We start from the raw sequence: 14978 nt of genomic DNA, 5'->3' as shown, positions 1-14978 counted from the left end.
GTCGTATCAAAATATATATAACCTGGCTGGATCCAGACACAAGAGGAAGGGAATACTCTTCAAGAGATATTTAGTCAAGCATGGTGATTTTATTAAAGAGGGAAGTAGGGTAGGGTAGGGTAGGTAGCATGGTAGTACAAGTGAGAAGGTGGTGGGGTGGCAGGCTGGAAGTCAGGCAGGTTGGTGATGGTTGACTTTGACCAAGATGTTTGAATTAAACTCCACTATTGTCGGCAATAAGGTTTGTCATTAAATCAGCATTGGCAAGGCATTGGATGGATGGTTGAAAGGTTGAGTGGGTGGTGATCATGTGGGCATGGTGCGCGGCAGGCCGCGAACTAACACACACACAAGTGAGTGATTGAGTGAATGAGTGAGAGAGAGTACAAAGTAATGTACATTGTGAATGACTTGCTAGCACCTCCGCCTATCACCCGTGACTACTACCATGGTAGTATATATCTATATATAATACAACGGGATGGTATGCCCAGGGTGTGGCGACGCGCTAGCGAGTAGACACTGGCTTGTTCTGAGGACTCAGAACAAGGGACGAGTACTTGTTTCCTGAAATGATCTCTGGCTCATTGTCTGAGGACTCACGTTGCTTGATCTCGGCTGCCCACAACAAACTGTCCATCTCGTCTTGGGGGAAGCGTCCGCCCTCCTTCTTGGCGCCGGCGGGTGGTGTGCTGCTGCCAGACTCGAGGTTGGCAAAGTTCTTGTTGATCAGTGGGGCAAAGGGTGGCATTCTAGTCTTTGGTTGGGATGGTCCCATCATTGGGGAGGTCTCCGGGCTGGATGACTCGCTGGGGGAGTTGAGCATCCCCAGCTGGACACCGGCTGCGCTGGAGTAGCTGTGTCTGATTTGTGGGTTCTTGCGGGTCTTGACAACGATTGGGGCAGGCTTGGAAACAGAGATGATCATTGAGTTGTTGTATGAGTTGGATGGGCGAGTGACCACGATGAAGGTCAGCGACCACTCCTTTCCCCAGGTTCCCTTGGTCATCTTGAGTCCCTGGAATACGGCCAGACCCTGTGCGTTGAATGACTCGGCAAAGTTCTCGACAGAGTCGATCTGCAACTTGCCCTTGTGGTCAGTGAGGATGCCAAGTGCGACGACGTTGGCGACCGAGAGGTTCTGGTTGGCGATCTGGCTTGCGGCCTTGATGTCCAACTTGACCTTGAATGGAGTGTCGAGACGACGATTCTTCCAGACGATCTTTGTGGATGGCTGCTGGACGATCTGGATGCAGCTGGGTGTGGTCTCGGCGGGGTTCTTTGATGTGTAGTCGATCATCTTCTCACGGATGATCATCAACTGCTTGGGTGTTGGTGCGATGCCGTTGACGACTGCGGCCACGGCCGACTTCTGGTTCATGGAGAGTAGTGATTGACCGGCGTTCTTTCCGACGAGAATGTCGTTGCACGAGGCTCTTCTGAGTCCCTTGTATGGGCTGGCGTCCTCCATTTGCTCGCCGTCGCTTGCGGGGTAGTCTGCGTCCTCTGGCGACTCGCTGTCGAAGCTGTATGGCTCCTCCTCTGAGTTCTCCTCCTCGGACTTGTTGTCTGAGAACTCCTCGCTGCACAGTAGACGCGAGACTCTCATGCGCTTGTTGTTGCTAAAGTCGAACGACTCGACGTCGCTGCCGCCAGCAACCAGGCCTCTCTTCTTTTGGGCGGTCAGGTCGTTGATCGACGAGGTCGATGCCGACAGACCGTTTTGCTTCCTAACATCGGGGTTGAGACCAACGATTTGCTTGAAGGCGTTGATCTTGTCGACGCTCTTTGTGATGTTCTCGAACCAGGACAAGAGGATGTCGAGGCCCTGCTCAACGCCCGAGATTTCCTTCTTCAGGATGGAGTTCTCCAGCAGTGGCTGAAGCTTGCTCCACGATGGTGACACGGCACCATCAGCTTGCTTAACAAGTGGTGACAGGTACATCTGTATGGGGGAGTGTTGATTCGGTGGTTAGTGGTTTGCCCGCACAACCCTGTGGTTTGACATCCTGTCACACTGGAAACTGGAATTTCCATATGTGTATGGCTGCAGAGTAAACCTAACTAACACTTACGGTTAATGTATGTATTGGTATTATTACTGGTATATAAAATTATTGGTAATGTAGTGATACAGTATATAAATAAAGGGGCTATTAATAATTAATTAATTGTGTAAAATGTCAAACAATCCTAATGTAGGCGGTTTAAAAGAGAACGTGGAAAGCAGAGAAGAGGTATTAATATCCAAAGTTTGCCAGCGGGTATTGTTCTCGTCGTTTATCGTCTTAATTGATTGATTGAAAGGATTGATTGAATGGATTGTTGAAGTGAAGATTGTGTTTGGGTTGTGAGTTTGAGTGATGAATGGAGTTGTGTGGTATGGTATGGAAATGAATGAATTGTGGATGTAAACGATGTAATTACATTCAATTATTAGTTTAGGTAGGTAGGGAGTGAACTTGGGTGATTATAAGTTGGTATTGAATTTAACAAATGGAATGTCTGTCGGGTGTTACTGTTTTGTTGGTGGCGGTGTTGCTCAGGCCACTGAGGTCTGGAAGTGGACAATATGGACAACAAGCTCAAAGTGGAAGTTAGAGGTACGAGTACGGATCCTCAACAAATTAATATCAAATAAATGTCGTTCAACTTACTCACGAGTGGTTGGTTCACTATTGTGAGAACAACATTGTGTGAAGAAGAAGACAGATGTGATGACCTTGGTATGGGTGTGAGAGTGTCTGGATATATTTGTCGTCAATGTCGGTTAGGCCTCATGGACCATGAAATTGGGCCTCTGGGGGAGGACCAGCCAACATGGGGGGTGGGGGTGGGCTACAATCGTTCGGTTTTGTATTGTTGCCTCGAGCAAAAACAACTAGGTGTGTGAACCATGAGAGTGGTGTCGCCGTCATCTGCGCTTGCCAACAGCGATGTGAATGAGTGTGAGAGTGTGAACTTGGAAATGGAACGCCCCCATAGACGCGTCCGCATTGGTTATCCTGATGGCAGACCAACCACTGTCCGCGTCCCTCCACAACAACGAAAAGATGGAAAGTGCCCATCGAGAAACAATCGAAGTGTGGGGCGGCAGATTATGATAATTGCGGATAAGTTGCCGTGACTTGAGGGCTAATCTGACAATGATGCACCATTCTGGTTGGGTGGATCGCTGGCCTCAATCACCGATATGGAAGCAATGACGTTTAGGGCAGGGTGCATGTCGTGGTGTTGTGTGATGTTGTTTGTGTTGTGTTTGTTGGCTTCGGTGTGAACACCACCAACGATCGTTGTTGACTTTGGTTGGATGATGGTGATGATGATGACGACTATGATGTTGCAAAGTAACCTCTTCTAGAGGAACAAACAAAAATGGTCCACTATTATTAGATTATGAGATCTTACCTTTAGATTACTGGTCGATTTGAAGAAGATGATGGATGATAGTTCCCGATATTCTGTGATGTAGAAGTATGATGTTGTTCGATGGATGCCTGGATATTAATAATATATTGGTGATGATGATGATGTCGTATGATGATGTTGTTGATCTTGTTTAGACATGTTGGTCCAGAACCACCAACGACCCAACCAACTTCACTGGCGTCCTGTCCTCATCCAGGCTGATATTAGAATTGATCACCACATCTCTCGTTGTTGTTTGTTATTATTAATTGAACAACAACAATACTTTGTTCAACGTACACTCAAGTTGACAGAGTGAATATATGTAGTTGATATAGGTCGGCAGTGAAGTGAATTATATGTGTGATTGAATGTTTGATTATGTGTGTGTGGTGTGATAAGATGTCGGTTGATTGATCTTTCGTGTGGGGTGAAGAGGGTTCAAGAACAAGAGAGTGTTCGTAGGTTTGTCAGGGGTTTGATTGGCTGTCATGCTTTAGTCCAAGGAATTCATTGAATGATGATCATTAGCGGCTATTGTGAGGACCTCACATGGTCTAAAGATCAATGAACTGCCCATGGTTGGTATGGGACACGACATCTTTGAAAGGCCGAACTGACATTGATTGTGTGTGACTGGGACCATTCCAAATCAGAACTCTAGTAGTAAACAGGAGTTTATTGTATTATCTGGATGGATTCGCAGTTGTTTCTTGTCTTTGGTTGTTGTTATCCACGCGCCATAGGCAACTTTAGAGAGCCAAGGTGACGTTGAAACCAAAGGTGTGCTTGCCCTCGACAGAGAGGTCCTTGGAGTTGACGCTGAGGCCGAGCTGGACCTTGGTGGTGTCGTTGACTGGGACAGTGTAGCCCAGACCGATTCTGAGGTCCTGGTCAACCTTGACCTTGAGGAATGACTTGCTGTCAACAAAGTACTGTGAGCCAATGGTCAACTTGGGGACGGCGTCCAGCTTCTTCATGTCGACGTTGATGTCGGCACCAATGGCGAGACGGGCGTTGACTCTGTCGAACAAGGTGATGGCCAAGTTCTGGCCCTTGTTCTTTGGTGACAGACCAATCAACAAACCCTCGCGTCTGTACAGGAGAGTTCCCTCGAGTCCCTCGACCTCCTGGCTCTGGGCGTTGACGTTGGCCAACAAACCGAGCGAGAACTGCTGGTATCCAAACACTGCAGAGGCAGTGAACTTCTTGTTGGAGCGGATGATGGCAGTCAAGGCGACGGCATCCTTCTTGTATTGGAGCTCGGTCTGGGCAGAGTTCGAGTCGACCTGTGATGATGATGATAATAGTGATGACGGATCAATGATCAGTTTCGAGCGCATTCGACAACAACCTCCAAAGAAGCTAGTATTGTGGTGCAATGCAAGACGCCCCTGCAACGGCCCACTACTGCCACCACCTCCGCCACTTTTTTTGTTGCCTTTGACACTTACGGTGAGGACGGCCTTGAGACCTGGGGCAAGGGTGTTGAAGGTGAGCTCTCCCTTGGCGTTCTTGGCAGTGTCAACGTTGACGCTGAGCAGACCGTTCTGGAACTGCTTGCCGAGGTTGATCTTTGGGTTGAAGTTGAAGAGGACAGAGCCGTCTTGCTTGCGGGTGAGGGTGTTGATCAAAGACTAGATGCGTTTGGAAGAATGAGAAAGTATGTAAGTGTGGGTGTTCTGGCAAACAAGCCATCACAACTCATCATTCATGGATGAGTGTGGGCGTGTGATTGATTGATTGATCGATTAACCTACGACTGGGTATCCAGAAACATTCTCGGTGACCTCGATTTGTTGGGTCTCTGGGTAATCCTTCTTGAGGAAATCTATTATTGATTGATTGATTGAATGGTTGGTTGATTGATTGGGTCAGTAACATTGATCACTCATTCTTTGTCTTGAAGGCCTGTGGATCATCCAAGTCCACATCTGTCTAATCATTGTAGTCGACTTCCTCTGCACCTCTTGCTCATTATCGATTTCTTTTGTTTGGTATGAAGTTGGGTCGCAAAGTTCAGTCCCAGGGTCGCCTCCGATTTGATTTTTTTTTTGGTGGTCATCATTGTCGTCATGATAATATGTGTGTTGATGTTGTTGAACTGCGCAAGGTTGATGATCATCATCAAGACCGCAATGTGTGACACTACTCCTCCTTCTCCTACTCCTACAACAGCTACTTCATATGAAGTTGATTACCTACCGGATGGGATCTTGACCAAATCAGCGTAAACTCCTGGGTTCGACATTATGTTATGTTATGTTGTTGTTTTTAAAAGATCTATAAAGAAGAAGATATTGATCAATGGTTCATGGTTAGTTAAAACTGATTACCATTACCTGGCTTGCCAACAACCAAACCAGTGAGTAATTATTATTATTATTATTATTATTACCTTTACAAAAAAATATATTATGTTGATGATGATGATGATAATGAATAAGAGAATGAAAGTGTTAAGTGGATGGACTTCGTGAAGCTGATCAACTTCGACCTACACACCTACCAAAAAATTAGTCATTGATGGCCCCATCAAAGGAAACAAATATTTAAATTAAATTAGTTTGGGATCTTTGAGTGTTTGTGTGAGATTGATGGTTTGTTTGATGATGTAGTTCATGAAGGAGGGTTGGACCTGCCCTGAGGTACCCCATTCACTTTGACCTCCTCCTTTTTTCTTCGTCTTTTGATCATTCACCCCACATTATCTTGATCAAACCTTTGTCCCGAAATTTCATCTCAGTGTCCCGGTCCTCAACTTAGGGCAAGCAACCAGACATGTCTGGCGAGTTGTTAGAACGAGTGCGAGTGACCCTTTGTGTGCGCAAGCATGCGAGCACACTCACACAACGGGTTTATTTAGCCGACCGGTGCTGAAGCGGATATGCGCCGCCACCGAGTTGATGCTTGGACGTGGAGAGGAACTGAATCGCAGTCCATACCATCCAGACATCCATGAGGTCGCACAGTCGACTTGATACCTGTAGCAGCCTTGCCTTGCCTTGCCATGACTTGCCAAACTCATTGATTGATTGACTACTACAACGACTTGGAAAACTGCTGCTACACTTGACTGCCACCATTGCTTAGTGGATTGGGATGTCAATCCTGTTGCTGCAACTACCGAGTGTGGTTGAGACTGAGGATGAGGTGCGCTGCTTCTTGGCTGGCTGTAGGAATGGGTTGGCGGGGTTGCCTGCAGAGTCAATGTCAACGGCGACGCTTTGCAGCTGACGCATACGGTTGTGATGTGCCAATTGCTGTTGTTGCTCATGAGCCACGGCGTAGTACTCGTAGTCACTGTCCTCCTCTTCAGAGTATACGTCGTCCTCGTCGTCGACCTCCTCGTCATCGTCATCAGTGTAGAACTCTATCTCACTGTCGTCGATCGACTCGTAGTCATTCTCGTCGTCCGTCTCACTGGTGCAGTAGTTGCGAATGTCGTTGACCAGGTCCAGAGAGCGCTTCAAAGTGTTTGGTTGTGTTGATGATGTAGCGGTGGCGTTGGCATTGTTCTGTGATTGAGTATCCAGATTGATTGTCTTCTTATCAAATGGTTGGATTGTTTGTGATGGTACGGTTGTGTTTGGTTGTTGTTGTGATTGTGATTGTGTCTGTTGTGGTTGTTGTGTCTGTTGTTGTTTTAGTCTCTTCTGGATTGCCTCAAGTACATGTATTGGTTGGTAGCCTGGCATCTTCTCTTGCTCGAATGGCAATGGCTCCATTGTAAAGAATGGCGATTGTAGTGCTTGCTCGGCAGTCAGACGCTTCTTTGGATTGAGAGTGAGCAGGCCTTCGAGTAAATCAATAAAGTCTTCAGAGAAGCTAATGATGAGTTGACAAGACAACGTGTTAGAACATATTCATCATTTGTTGGCTCATCATGATGATGATTGATAAAGTGGACTTACAATTTGAAGATTGATCTCAGCTTGCTTGGGTAGACTGGGAGGTTTGACAACCAATGGTAGTTGGGGAGGTCGGATACACCTTCCCAAATGGACTCGGTTGGAGTGCCACAAAGCTGGCATATCGCCTCGATCTGTTGCAACTCGTCGTTGGCAGGTAGGAAGTTACGTGATGTAGCCATCTCAATTAGAACACATCTGTGATCAGTGATTGAATGATTGATTGAGTGATGTTAGCGACGATGTACACATTGTGAAGCCCTTTGAAGAGTAGCAATGCATTGTCCATATGGTCCAATCGATTATCCTTTGCCAACTTGACCCATTGAAGGAGCTGCGCAGGTGATGCCCAAACGGAGAGATGCGTTGCCATCTATTGATGTCGGGGAGAGAGAGATAGAGAGATAGAGAACATGGAGAAGGAGATGCGAGAGGGGAGAGGGGAGAACATAGAGTAGAGGAGAGAGAATAAAGAAGAGGAGAACATAGAGCAGAAGGAGAGTATAGAGAGAGGGATAGAGAGTATAAAAGGACACTTACCCTATTGACCACATATCAACCTCTGGACCGTATTGAGTGGCACCCAAGAGGAGCTCGGGAGGACGGTACCAGAGTGTGACGACCTTGCTTGAGAAGACAGAGCGCGCGACATATGAGGTGGCCGTGCCCAGGTCGCCAATGTAGAGCGAACCCTTGTTGTTGACCAGGATGTTGGCCGCCTTGATGTCGCGGTGCATGACGCCGCTCTTGTGTATCTCGCTGATGCCGTTGAGCAGCTGCAAGAAGTAGCACTTGACCTGCGGGATGCACAGGCGGTGCTCGCTCAGCAGACCCGAGAGGTCGTGCTCAAAGTATGGGAACACGATGTTGTACTGGTATTCGGCGGGTGAAGTGACGATATCAATGATGGGTGTGATGTGCGGGATGTGCTTGAGCTGCATCAGCAGGTGGCACTCCTCCTTGGAGGCACGCTCGCTCTCCTTTCCTGTCTTGAAGTTCTTTAGGGCTACCATCTCATTGGTGTCCAATTTAATGGCCTTGTAGACGGAGCTGATGTATTTGTAGAGAGGGAGAGAGAACGAGAGAAGAAGGGAGAATGGGGAGAAAGGGGATATATAAAGAATGGTCCAGTCAAAGAATGATTAATCAAATGATGTCCAACCATCCAGCGTCACCACCAACACACCGCCATGTGTACGATCAACTCGGGTTTGCAACCAATCCAACCAAAGAGCGAGGAAAGCGAGAGAGAGATAGAGATAGGAAATGTGATGTGGCCAGGCCAATCCCATGTATTGCCGCGACTCTTCAAACAGACTGGTCGCCACTCACCGGTTGATCGATCGACCGGTCGATATTAATTGATTTGATTGATTTGATTATTAAATAGCTTACCCTGATATACCCTCGCCAATCTTGGCGACGATTTGATAAGAGTCGTTCACAGCCTTACTCAGGTATAGCGAACTTGAACCGATATTTGGAGGTGTTGTTGTTGGTGTTGATGATGATGACGGCATTGTTGATGATGTATGATGACATATATTTTGATTGGGTGTGTGTAGTAGTAGTAGACTTGGGTGGGTCTCTCTCTTTTGTTTTGTTTGATTATTTGTTGTTGTTGTTGAAGTAGCTTATTTGTCTTGCCGCTGTTTCTGCTGCTAGATGCTGTATGCTGCTTCTTTATTTGATGATTTACGAACGAAAGAACGTGTGTATTATGAACGAGTAATTAAGTGAGTGAGTGAGTGAGAGAGTTAAAGTAATAATAATAAATAATAAATAAATTATGTATATGTTTGTTTGTCGTGAAGGAGAGAGTAGAGCGAATGAGTGAGTGCTTTTGGATCGTTCGAGGGCAGGAAGTTTGTGCACCAACCTAAATAGTTTGGTTGGTGACACACCCAAACAAACAAATATTGCGTGAATTAATGGGTTAACCCACACACTCTTCGACTCCCCACTTCTACAAACGTCGATCTAACACCACCTTTTGAGTTTGGGGCTGAACCAACAACACCCATGAGATGGCTTGCTTGATCATGCTTCTGTTTGTTGTTTCCTTTGTTGTTGTTGGGGAACATTGTTTACAATTAGTTCTTGTTTGTTAACATCTGAACATACATTCACCGGCCGGATTAATTTATTTGATTGATTGGGTTGATTATGGTAGTAGAGTTGCTTGTTTATTGAGATGGTTGATGGATGACAATGTTACTCAAGTATTAATTTCGACCAGTATCTTCAACTTGTCTTGGAGCAGGTAGCCATCCTTTGAATTGAATAGTGTCTCCATATGAACGAATTTCTTAAAGCCCCAATTGGGTTGTTTGTTATTAAATACAATCTGTTCTGCAGCTATAGGATTGATTGAATGATTGGTTGATTAAAGTGATTAATTAATTGATTGATTGAATGAGATTGTACTTACTTCTAGCTTTATTCTGGCTTGGATCAGTTTGATGGATTAATATAAGACGAAATCGTTTGACCTCTTTCTTTAAGAAATGAGTGCTTAAAGCCCGAAGGCCCTGGGGCTGAAGGTCATAGAAATCCAGATAGATGGATACATGTTCACTGCTAGGTTTTCCTTGTGGACTGATAGAAAGACGCCAGTTTACATTGCCAATCTTGAATGGTTGAGTGTAAAATGATGTCTTGTGCTTGGAGAAGTTGGGTATCTCGATTGTCTTTGAGAGGACGTAGGAGAAGTGAAAGCAAGAATCCATCAGTTTCTTAATATCTCCAACTGTTGATCCTTTAATGTCCACAAGAATCGTCTTCAATCTTGATGAAACATCTCCATCAGCATTAATATATGGTATTTTGTTCGTATAATTGATATGGTTGGTAATCATTGTCATCAACTCATTGATACCTCTATCGTCATTAACGAGTTGTTTACTACCACCAGGTTGAGGTGTAGATTGGATGAACTGCTCAATTGATCTACATTTTGAAATCGATTCAATCATTGTTGTCAGGGGTCCATCATCGCCATCATCATTACCAAGGACATCATCATCCAAGTCAGTGGGTACTACTTTGTTGATAATGTTGATATCTCCAATCTCTTTAATGATCTCATTCATTGTCGATTGAATATGAGTCATTTGTTCTTGTATTGGTTTCTTGGTCTGGTGTTCTTGGGCCATCACTAGCTTTATCAACTGTTCAAAGTGATCGGCGATATCACTATACGTCTGTGTCAACGATTGATATGAGCTTGCACACAGTTGAAGAGTACTCCATAGATGATTCAACCTTGTTGTACACCATAATGATTGTAAATCCTTTGAATCCAATTTATGTATAATTTTGACAATATGATCAAATGAATGTCCATTATGTTTAGATGCCAGACATAAAGGACACATCAATACTCCGCAATCGAAGCACATTAACTCCATCCTCTTGTTACTCGAGGCATCACAGCAAACATTATTATTATTACTATTACTATTACTATTACTATCCATTATTTGTTCGATCATTAAGTCTTTTGGTCAACAAAGTGTGAACCATCTTCATCATTTTAGCCATCTCATTCCCCAAAGAGTTAATGAATAAATGAAAGAAATAATGAAGGAATGAATGAATGAGTATTTGAATGGACAAGATCGATAGACTTATTGGGATCAGTGTCAATGAACCAGTCAGTCAGTGAATCAATCAGATGGATTTAATGAATCACACAGCGGTCCAAATTAAGAAGTGAATGAGGAGGTCAACAAGTTAAATTTCAAATTGCCGATAATGGACCACCAATTTACAATTTCTTGACCGTTCAAGTCTCATACTAATCAATCAAACATTACATCCGACGACGACCACGACATCAATCAACAACCGATTGTCATGTCAATCCAATCCTTTATCATATTGGAAATTTCAGTTCATCAATCAACAAATATCAATTTTAAGTTAACATATGTATCCGGGAGATGAAGAACACCCACCCCTTCTCGAGTATGTTGCATATTCATCACTCTTGATATCGATTGCTCGGCTTCTTGATTCCAGTATCCAACACCCTCTAGTTCATAACCTTTCCTTCCGGATGTATATTTATAAATTGAAATGGAATTGAATTGACACACTGTCAATACTGTCAACGTGGTGCAATGTGCGCGGCGATCCGGAGACATGGTTCTTTGCATCCAACGCGAATGAAGTAATGTGAGGTGGTGCATTCAATTTCGCGTTCAATTTCGAAATCGATAATCGTGTTGAATGGCATGGGGGTGAGTGGGTCAAAGCACACTCACACAACGACAATACCCTAATCAGTCGGTTGTCGTTGTAAAGGTTCAAAATAGGAAGTAAGTAATGATATCATAATGGATAGAGATGTATGTTGTCTATGTATATTGGCAAAAGTAAATGCTGAATATAGACAACAATGATGGAGATGAGTAATTGAGTGAGTGAGTGAGATAGGTAGAGTGATTCCCCATTCACCAACATTGACTAACTTACCCTCACTGGATCAATCTACATACACTCTCACTCAGTCTCTAGAACAAAGTTCAAGAGTGCAATTATCTTGCCCCCTACTCACACTCTATCATGCGAATTTGGGAGTGTAGAGCAAGCCGACACCATTTGCGGGGTTGGGAGAGTGAAAGTGAGTGTGTTTTGGAGGGGGTGGGGGGTAATAGTGTGTGTGTCGCTCACTCATTCATCTGACATACTGATCATCATTATCCTTATTAAGACGTCAATAATAGGGATCCATATTAAATGAATATCCAAACTGGTTTAATATTCAATGTCCTTGGTCCTCAACTCCTATACTAAGATATAAATACATACATTCCATTTGGAAATTCCAACTCAATCATACAATCATCATTCAATCAAACAAATAATTAATTATATCTGTTGTCAATCATACACAAAGATATAACATAATCATCACACACTTGTAAATACATTTACTTACACTTATATATACATATAATACATAATGCAAAGCGATAACCAATGTGTAAAGGATAGAATTAAGGAGGAGGCCAAGGCAATCCAGCAGGAATGGACCACCAACCCACGTTGGAAGGGTATCACCCGTGAGTACACCGCCGAGGATGTCGTCCGCTTGAGAGGTTCCTTCCGCGAGGAGTACACCATTGCCAAGATGGGCGCTCAGAAGCTGTGGTCCATGATGAACGAGGAGTCCAACTACGTCCAAGCCCTCGGCTCTCTGACAGGTAACCAGGCCGTCCAGATGGTTCGCGCCGGTCTCCGCGCAATCTACCTGAGCGGCTGGCAAGTCGCCGCCGACAACAATACCTCTGGCCAGATGTACCCAGACCAGTCTCTCTACGCCGTCAACAGTGTTCCAGAGCTCGTCCGCCGCATCAACAATGCCCTGCGTCGCCGCGACCAGATTGAGTGGAGCGAGGGCAACCTGCAGCACCAGTATCTGCCAACCCCAATCGTTGCTGACGCCGAAGCCGGTTTCGGTGGCAGTTTGAACGCCTACGAGCTGATGAAGGCTATGATTGAGGCTGGTGCCTCTGGTGTCCATTGGGAGGACCAGCTCGCAAGTGAGAAGAAGTGTGGTCACATGGGTGGCAAGGTCTGCATCCCAACCAGCCAGCACATCCGTACTCTGACCGCTGCCCGTCTTGCCGCCGATGTCATGGGCGTCTCCACACTTATCGTTGCCCGTACCGACTCTCTTGGCGCCTCCCTGTTGACCAGCGACGTCGACCCACGCGACAAGAAGCATCTGAATGGCAAGCGTACTGTCGAGGGTTACTACGAGGTCAACAAGGGTATCGAGGTTGCCATCGACCGCGCCCTCAGCTACGCACCATACTGTGACGTAATCTGGATGGAGACCTCCACCCCCGACATTGAGTTGGCCAGAAAGTTTGCCAACGCCGTCCACGCCCAGTTCCCAGGCAAGCTGCTCGCCTACAACTGCTCGCCATCATTCCACTGGAAGAAGCACTTGACTGCTGAACAAATCGCCACCTTCCAGAAGGACCTCTCCGCCATGGGTTACAAGTTCCAGTTCATCACCCTCGCCGGTTTCCACTCGCTCAACATGTCCATGTTTGAGTTGGCACACGGCTACGTCGAGAGTGGCATGTCCGCCTACGTCACCCTGCAAGAGAAGGAGTTTGCCAGCGAGAAGATCGGCTACACTGCCACCCGTCATCAGCGTGAGGTCGGCACTGGTTACTTCGACAGCATCTCCCAGGTCATCTCTGGTGGCAAGTCATCAACACTCGCTCTTGTCGGTTCCACCGAGGAGGAGCAGTTCGAGCATTAAGTTAAGTTTAGGAACTCTCTCACAACAGCAATATCATTGTTGCTGGTTCGGGTCCATTTGTACTTCAAATAAATAATCCATTATGTCCATAATAACTATGTTTGATTGATTGATTGATTGATCGATTGAATGAATGAAGGCCACGCATGTGTCCATCAAGGAGTGAATGGATGTCTCACTGACTGGACGTCTGTTTGGAAATCGCTAACATGTTATATTTAGACCATTTATTGTACAATGGTATGGCCAAGCTTGATGTGCGAACAATCTGAGCTCGCTACATTAGTCGTCCATTGCTGCACTGCTTCGTGTCCATCTCTATCCACTCCATTCGAATGGATATTTATATACGTGAGTCCATTCAACTGGTGCGTTTGTTCGAACATCCTGCTTTGCCAGTAGTCGCCAACAAAAAACAACAACAAGTGGGTAGTAGTTGATGTTGTCCGTCCACTATCATCGATTAACAACAGCCACCACTCTTAGCGCCAGACTGAGACAGATTTACATTGTTGTTGTTCACCTCGTTTGGATACTTGCGACAATAGGTCTCTGCAATAGCCTGCAACAACTGCTGCACGCCCTGACCCGTCTTTGATGATGTCTCGAATGTCATTGCCTGGTACTTCTCTGCGATTGTCTGTACATCTCTTGGTTGCACTACTCTCCGTTCACCTTCTTGAATCAAGTCCACTGAGTCATGTGATTGATGTTAGTACCATGGTCTGTCATGTGCTTGGCCAGACACAACAACTTACACTTGGTGCCAACTATATAAATATCGATGTTTGGTTCGTTCAGCGTCAGTTCCTCCGCCCAGAATGTGACCTTATCGAGTGATACTGCATTGGTAATATCTGTTTTTGTCGTTGTCAATACTAATGTCATTCAATCAATCACATGCATCTGACAACTTGATACAAACCATAACAAATAATAGCAGCCTTTGCTCTCCTATAATAAGATCTATTAACTGATTCATAACGCTCTGTACCTGCAGTGTCCCATATACCAAGAACAACCTCTGTATTACCGACCTGCATCTTTTTGGCCGAGAATGTACCGCCAACAGTCTATTTATAACATGTGTTAGTCCATTGATTCATTCATTCATTCATTCTGTTTATGTGTACACATACCATAACAGTATGTTCGAATTGATTGGTAATACATCTATGTACAAGACATGACTTGCCGACTGAGCTCAGACCTATATCACATGTTATTAGTGTCAGATATTGGGTTATCATTCTTCATTCTTGGTGACCTCTTACCTAAGACGACAACCTTTACATCCTTCCCACTTCCAGACATTTCTACAAGGTCAATTGAGTGAATGAATATATAAATAAAGGATATATATATGTATATAAATA

The 14978-nt window shown here is 45.1% G+C and overlaps 5 protein-coding genes across 5 annotated transcripts; 1 reads left to right on the top strand and 4 right to left on the bottom strand.

Annotated features, from left to right (window-relative positions):
- Window positions 1-508: 508 nt before the first annotated feature.
- Window positions 509-1945, bottom strand: SAMD00019534_058860 (hypothetical protein; the record flags this gene model as incomplete). Its single annotated transcript, XM_012898484.1, has 1 exon — window positions 509-1945. The coding sequence occupies one exon, from the start codon at window positions 1943-1945 to the stop codon at window positions 509-511; it is 1437 nt and encodes a 478-aa protein (XP_012753938.1).
- Window positions 1946-4160: 2215 nt separating this feature from the next.
- On the bottom strand, window positions 4161-5659 carry SAMD00019534_058850 (hypothetical protein; the record flags this gene model as incomplete). The annotated part of the gene is made up of 3 exons (XM_012898483.1): window positions 4161-5045; window positions 5169-5239; window positions 5614-5659. The coding sequence occupies 3 exons, from the start codon at window positions 5657-5659 to the stop codon at window positions 4161-4163; spliced, it is 1002 nt and encodes a 333-aa protein (XP_012753937.1).
- Window positions 5660-6497: 838 nt separating this feature from the next.
- SAMD00019534_058840 (hypothetical protein) lies at window positions 6498-8839 on the bottom strand (the record flags this gene model as incomplete). The annotated part of the gene is made up of 4 exons (XM_012898482.1): window positions 6498-7236; window positions 7323-7517; window positions 7860-8369; window positions 8715-8839. 4 exons carry the CDS (start codon window positions 8837-8839, stop codon window positions 6498-6500), a joined length of 1569 nt encoding a protein of 522 aa, XP_012753936.1.
- Window positions 8840-12288: 3449 nt separating this feature from the next.
- SAMD00019534_058830 (hypothetical protein) lies at window positions 12289-13602 on the top strand (the record flags this gene model as incomplete). The annotated part of the gene is made up of 1 exon (XM_012898481.1): window positions 12289-13602. One exon carries the CDS (start codon window positions 12289-12291, stop codon window positions 13600-13602), a length of 1314 nt encoding a protein of 437 aa, XP_012753935.1.
- A 463-nt stretch (window positions 13603-14065) lies between these two features.
- Window positions 14066-14916, bottom strand: SAMD00019534_058820 (hypothetical protein; the record flags this gene model as incomplete). Its single annotated transcript, XM_012898480.1, has 5 exons — window positions 14066-14295; window positions 14361-14459; window positions 14528-14675; window positions 14742-14812; window positions 14877-14916. 5 exons carry the CDS (start codon window positions 14914-14916, stop codon window positions 14066-14068), a joined length of 588 nt encoding a protein of 195 aa, XP_012753934.1.
- Window positions 14917-14978: the final 62 nt, after the last annotated feature.

The sequence above is a fragment of the Acytostelium subglobosum genome (assembly GCF_000787575.1).
Source record: "Acytostelium subglobosum LB1 DNA, scaffold: scaffold11, whole genome shotgun sequence".
Taxonomy (NCBI): Eukaryota; Evosea; class Eumycetozoa; order Acytosteliales; family Acytosteliaceae; genus Acytostelium; species Acytostelium subglobosum.
This window is presented reverse-complemented; position numbering and strand designations above follow the sequence as displayed.